Source organism: Anas acuta, chromosome 6 (assembly GCF_963932015.1).
Source record: "Anas acuta chromosome 6, bAnaAcu1.1, whole genome shotgun sequence".
Classification (NCBI taxonomy): domain Eukaryota; kingdom Metazoa; phylum Chordata; class Aves; order Anseriformes; family Anatidae; genus Anas; species Anas acuta.
In genome coordinates, this window is record NC_088984.1 from 35,764,970 (window position 1) to 35,771,611 (window position 6,642).

The following is a 6,642-nucleotide window of genomic DNA, read 5'->3' on the forward strand; positions in this document are numbered from 1 at the left end:
TGAAAGGGCTGTAGTCCTGTATTTTTTCTAGTATAACAGGCTAATGCAAACTTGGAAATATGTTGTTTGCTGAGCGTGTTACTTGTGGGCCCGCTTGTGATCACAGTGATTCCTAACCAAACAATGAGCTGTTCCTATCGCCCAGCTCTGTGTGCAGAGATAATGCCGCTGGCTTCCTGTTGATGTGATTCACCAGTCCGACTCTTTCCTCGAGGCAGGCAGCTTCATTGTTCGCTCAGGAATTACTGGTTCGGGATCAAAATGGATTTTTTTGGACTGGTAGGCCTGGCTCTGGTTATAAGGGTAGCTGTGGCTTTGTTTGATAACTGCATTTCACGCTTCTTCTAAAGGACTTGTTTTAAACTTCACCAGCCTGTAATTGTTCAGAGCCAGCTGCTAAATGTGGCTTCTGTCTGGGAACACACCGAACAGCCGAGTGTTTGGCTGATGGACAAACGGGGAATAGGATTGTTACCAATCACATCTTCGGGGTTCCCAATCATATGTTTGGGGTGAAACCATGGAGGTGGAAGAACTGTTCAAGCTACTAAATGCTACCAGTGGAAGAAAATCAGGTAACAAATAAATAGGCTGGGAATTAGAAGGTTGCCAGAACTTGTTGCTGGTATTTCAGCAGCAATCCTTCCAGCAGGAGCAGAGTGCAGATTTCTCGTAAGACCTCCCCTATTCTGACTTCAGCCTGCTGCATGTAGTCAGCTTCTTGCTTGTAAAGCTTGGGTAAGTGTCTTCAAAACCATCTTCCATTATTTTGGGAATAATTCCAGCTCGAAGTCTTGTAGCTGAGAGCCAGCAGCCGTCCATCACTTGTGAAGCAGCTGCAGCCAGGGGAGCAGGAGCATCGCCCTGCTCTGCTCGGTGGCTCAGATATCTGTTGGGGTCAGTAGGTCCTTGACAGGGCAGACCTGCTTTTGTCCTGCCTGCTTAACGCAGCCAGTGTCCCTAAAGCGCTCGTCAGCGTTTTGCTTTATTCATTTGCCTGTTGTTGATCCCAGGCCTTTGGTCGCAAAGCTTGCAGCATTAGTAATGTCTGGGTCCACTACTTCAAAGGCTCTTGTTTGTGCTCCTGCATTCAGGGAGTCGACTGGTCAGCTCATCCCACTCGTTAAGGTTCTCTCTGCCTTTTGCTGCAGCAGTGTTTGCAGGGGGTTAGCCCGTGAAAGGACTGCAAAGGGACTACAAAAATCCACGTCATGAGATCACCTGGCACTGGTTTTTGGAGCTTCGGCCATAGCAGCAAGATTCAGGTATTGCCATCCAAAATACTGGTGGCAAATGCACGTTGCCCCAAACAGAAACTTTTCTTCATTTTCATTTTCTGACTTGGAAGATGCAGGTCTTTATGCCTTAAATGTTTCACTCGATTTAGTAAAAGCTTTGTTTAAACACAGTCAGTGTACTCATCCATTGTCATACCCCTCGTGGCAGACACCTCCACAGCAACGTCCTTGCTCAGGAGGAGAGGCGTGAGGTTGGCTCTGCTATTACTCCTTGGTAATGTGCTCAGCTCTGGAACTTCTTGGGTCCTTAGAGTAATTCTGATGAGTTTTTGCTTATTAGGTCTCCACAATTTCTGGTTGCTGTAGTATTTTCATTTTATGAATGTTCGTGAAAAGTTTTCTTTGAGTAGCTGTTCATAGCTGGCATGTGGAATCAACCAGCTTCAGGCCTTCAGTCCAGAGGGACTATTTTTAACTCCAGGTTTTGGGAGTTGAGTCAGTGATAGCTTCATGCTGTTGTCTCTGTCTCCAAAACTTGTAAGTGTGTTGACCCATTGATACCAGAAGTCGGAAGCAGCAGGTGGAACTGACTGTGACCGTGCTTGCCATAACGTGATGAAAGCAGTTTCTGTACCCAAGTTTCTCCTTTCCCCAGTGTTGTTCCCTTTTGAAGTCAACTCGGTCCTCTCCAAAACCAAGGCCAGAGGCACTGAAGCCAAGCGTAGGACTTGTACAAATAATTCTTAGTGAGTAGCACTTAGGATTAGCTCCTCTTTCACCAGCCGTACCCATTGTCCCAGCCGTGTGTGTGCACGGGGAGGGAAGCTCTCCTCCTTGCATCATCATCTCAGCCACGAGGAGGTTTCAGCACGAGCTGGGGCTAGTAAAGGCCTCCTGCTGAGGGTTTGAGTCTTCCTCATCCTCTGGGGGAGGTGGTGGTGGCAGCCGAGGGGCTGGGCTGGCCCTGTGGCCGTACGCGACTCTGGAGCCGAGTAGCGGGCATGGGCTTTGGGAGTCCCCTCCCGAAGGTAAGTAGAGGTTTTGCTTGGGTCTGTGGCCCAGCCTTAATGCAGGGGAGTGGAAATTTTCAGTGTATACACACGGTGCTTGGACACGGCTGCTCAGGAAGGCAGGTACTGGGGGATAAGCAGGTGTCCTGTGAGTCTGTTAGCTCTCCGCCGGCGCTGTGCACGGGTAAATAATGGCCACGTCAGCAGCGTTTCAAGCGAGTTCCACCAGGGAGACTCCAAAAATAATCTCCCAGGGAGCAGCGCTGAAAGTTGCTGTTGCTGCTTGGGCTCCAAAAATAAACGCCGCAGCTCGTAAAAGCTGCTGGGGCTGGGTATCGGCTGCTCACCGGCTGCACAGAGCGGCGTGCACCACCTAGAGGAAGAGAAACCGGTGCCTTAGGAATAAGGAGGGGAGCCACCATCTCATTTTCTGTGTTAAAGTTTCAAAGCACAGAGGAGCAAGTATTTGCAGCTCTGGTTGTGCACTTTTTTACATTAAGTCAGGAAGCAAAGGTCAGCAGTGCAGAAAATAGGCAGGGGGGGCACGGGCAGAAGCCCTGAAGGAATAAGCTTTAGGGACCAGCTCACCTTGGTTGTAATTTCAGATATTTCTAAATATTTCTCTGTGGTTAATGTCTGCATTTTGCTCGCGCATCTTGCAGTTAGTTTCAGTGTAATGGGAACAAGGATTTTCCTCAGGAATCACAATTTCCTAACTTTTCATAGTACTGTATTACAAGTGCCTTTGACAGACCCACCGGGAGGGTGACGTGTTTATGGTTCAGTCTTAATTTTTCCTTTTAGAAATGAATTTTGTGCTTACCTTTAGGTAGTAACTTTTAGGTTGTTTCAGGGGAAGCAGCACAGAAGCTCTGTAGCCAAGGCATCGGCTTGGGATTGAGATTGATTTAGAAATCTGCCATTTCTCAGGAGAGCTGCAAGGACTTTTTGCTTGTTCTGGCTCCTCGGATAACCCTCCGGGTTGGGTCAGCTTTAGGAAAAGGAGCCAAACCCCGCTAGTGTCCAGTCCAACTTGTTGATTTGGGTTTTTTTATGACTTCAGGTCGTGTAAACTCTGTTTTTGCGTTACTTCTCAGTACCTGGTCGTTTGCGAAGGTCAGGGGGATGGGGAGACTTCCTAGCACCGCCGGTCTCTTCCCTAATCCCTAGCTTAAAATCTATTTTTTGAGTTTCGGCGTTAATCCGGCGCTGAGCTGGCTTAGCGCTGCCGTGCACTCGGCACCCGGTGCAGGACCCTTTGGCGAGGGCTGTGCCCCGTGCCGCAGGGGGCGTGCTTCTTCAAGACTTGAAGGTTTGGTCTTTGCAGAGTTTTTGGGAAACTGCGCATTCAGAGAACCTTTTCCTGCAACATCTCGGACGTCTTTTTTGAAGTCTGGGCTGTGGCGGTGGCCCTAAATCCCGTGAAGGGAACCGGAGGAAGGCCAGGGGGCTGTTTGGTTACCCCTGTCTGTTTTACCTGCACCATTTCAGACTGTGTTGGGCTTGACAGGGTTCCTCGGCCCCCTGGAAAAACCCTGCAGCCAGCAGCAACGTTTCTCAGCCTGTAAAATCCGTCGTGTTTCCAAATAAATCACTGGGCACGGGGGGTGCTCTCAGGAAGCAGGACACGATAGGAAATGAAAACCCAGATTCAGTGACCTTCTTTAGTTCAGAGCTCGTGGAATTAATCCAGCTTCGAGCTAAATTATTATTATTTTTTTCCTGAAGGATTTGCTGTCTTTGCACAGCTGCTGTGCTGCCAGAGTCAGTGCTGGGAAGCATCCAAGAGGCAGCAGCACCTGTACCTTGTTTGGCTCGTGGTTTGGGGGTGTTTTCTTTTTTTTTCCTTCCCCTTTATCCGTGTTTATCTACGCCCTGTAGCAGCGGTGTAGCTTCCTGCCTCTCTGGACGCTTCCTTCCTTTAGCTTCACATCGGTTCATTTGCTACCTTACAAAACTTGTTCACTTTTGGGCCTGGACTGTGCTGCTGCTGAGCAGGGTGAGGTTGCAGAGCCTGGGCTGGCTTTGCTGCTGGCAAACCCAGTCCAATTCTTCAATTAAAATCATTGGTCTCCCTTGAAATGGGGGCAGGTAACCCAAAGGGAAGGAGGATGGCTACGATGTGCCCGCTTTTTTCTTGCTTGAGTTCATTTCTGGCCAGTTTGGGTAGTTTTTCTGCCACAACTGTCCTCCTGCTAAACTTACTTCTCCCCTGCTTTTGTATCCCCTTACCTTCGCTGTTGTACAGAGAGCGGTCACGTTGCCTCTCAAACCTCCTTTCCTTGAACTAAAGTTTAGATTTTTCTGCCCTTTTTTTTAGGGAGGAGCGTGTGCTGTTTTATGCTACGTTTTAATGGACACTTGCATTTCCAGGAACGCAAAGCAGCCCAGCCAAAAGTACAGCTCCTTCAGCACAGAAGGCCCTTTGCTTTTGCTCAAGCCAGAAAGCCGAGGGGCTCCCAGCACCTGCAGGAGCTGCCTCTGGCTCGGGCACGAAGCGCAGGCACCAGGAGCCTGTGTAATCTGATCTATAATTGTTCCACCTTTGCCTACAAACCTCGCTTGTCTTGTCATGATTTCATGTGACAGAATTGCTTAAAATGTCTCGTTGAGGAAAGCGCCTGTATTAGATGTATGCAAGCAAAATCTGTAATACCAAGCAAAAACATGATTTCTCTTTTGCTAAAACAAACTTCTCTTAACATTGAGCGTCTGTAAAACAAACAAACAAAGCAAACAACTTACTCTGCCCTGCCAGAAGGAGCGTGTGTGACGAGGTGTTTATGGTTTGTGCATCGCACAGAGCGATGCTGTCTCCGTCAGTATCAGGCAGGCTGAGAGAAGAAGGCTGCTTGTCCTACAACAAGGGCCAGATTTGTTGCCACACAACAGGCACGCATGCTTTGGGTTTCATTTACTTTCCTCTTGACTTCAACATTGGACGGAGACATAGGAGTACGGGTGGCAAAGCCAACGGGAACGAATTCTCGCAGTGCTTCTCCGCTGCCTGCTTCTCTGGCCAAAATTCGCAGGACAAAACAAACCCGTTCATAAGCACCACGCTGGCCTTTCTTGGGGTCTCCATCAGTTTTCTTTTTGAGGCAAGAAGCTGAATAAACCGGGCATCGTCTCTCTTTGTAGGTGAAGTCTGTGATAAACCTGCTGTTTGCTGCCTACACGGGGGATGTGTCTGCACTCCGGAGGTAAAAACCAGCGGGGGGTTGAGGGCAGGGAAAGCTGCTTGTTGGTGTCTGCCCTTGTTGTTTGCTTACGAGCCTACACTGTGCTCCTAAAATGCCTCCACGGTATTTTAATGGTTACATTTCGCCTGACTCCTTGTTTGGCTGAAGGTGTTTGAAAGAAAAGGTTTGAGAAATCGGAGCTAGGCTCAGAGAGAGAGGTTTAACGATGTGTTTAAGAAAATAAACAAACAGTCATCAAAAAGGTACCCTCGTGCTATACTGCAGTCCCATTGTTTCCCATTTCTTGGGATTGTACTGAAATACGTTTCCTTAAATAGTCTGACAGAGGGTAGGAGAGCTTTGCTGGCTAAATCTTGAACAGAACTTGGCAGTGTTTAAAGGAGTAACTGTAAGACTAAATAAACATTAATGCAGTGAGAGTATATCCAAGTATCCTTGGTGGGTGGGTGGATGCGCACAGCTTAGCTCTGTCCCCGAGCGATGCGGTGTGATGAAAGAGCTCTCCTAATACCTTAATGCTGCTCGGGATTTACAAACCTGGGGCTCCTTCCTGGCTTTCCCCAGCTGGCAGGGGTTTCCTGTGTGTTACACGACTTACCTTGCCCGTGTTTGGCTTTAGATCAGATAAATTGAGGGTAAAGGTGCTTTAACTTTTTTTTTTGTTTATGACAGCTAGACAGTAGGAAGAAGGTTAAGCCCCCACTTTATTTTTAAAGCCAAAGCAATTAGGGCCCCTGTCCTTACTTCGTTGCCATCTACGTGTATATCCTCTTCCAGGAGATGTTTCACTGCTTTAGCACTGATATTGTTCAATGCGAACTTTGTAACTCATTTTAATTACATACAACTTCTTTCCATAATTCTTTTTTTTAGATTTGCTCTGTCAGGGATGGATATGGAGCAGAGGGACTACGACTCCCGAACAGCGTTGCACGTGGCAGCTGCAGAAGGTACGGTCCCCTCTTGCATATACCTGCTTCCTAACACCATGTGTGTACACGAATACACGTAAGCCCGTGCATACACACACACCAACTCCTGCTTGTCTTACAGGGCACGTGGATGTTGTGAAGTTCCTGCTGGAAGCATGCAAAGTGAACCCTTTCCCCAAAGACAGGTGAGTGGCTTTACAGCCCGTGCGAGTTTGGGTGCTCTCTAGCTCCACAACCGCATGCTGATCTGAGATCTGTG

At 48.3% G+C, this 6,642-nt stretch overlaps 1 protein-coding gene across 3 annotated transcripts in view; it reads left to right on the forward strand.

Annotated features, from left to right (window-relative positions):
• Positions 1–6,642, forward strand: part of GLS (glutaminase) — a 52,761-nt gene that overhangs the window by 42,872 nt on the left and 3,247 nt on the right. For all 3 annotated transcript variants that reach the window (XM_068686548.1, XM_068686547.1, XM_068686545.1), the window contains 3 exons: positions 5,390–5,451; positions 6,325–6,401; positions 6,505–6,568. In XM_068686548.1, the coding sequence (XP_068542649.1) occupies positions 5,390–5,451; positions 6,325–6,401; positions 6,505–6,568 (203 nt within the window). The remainder of the gene's footprint in view (positions 1–5,389; positions 5,452–6,324; positions 6,402–6,504; positions 6,569–6,642) is intronic.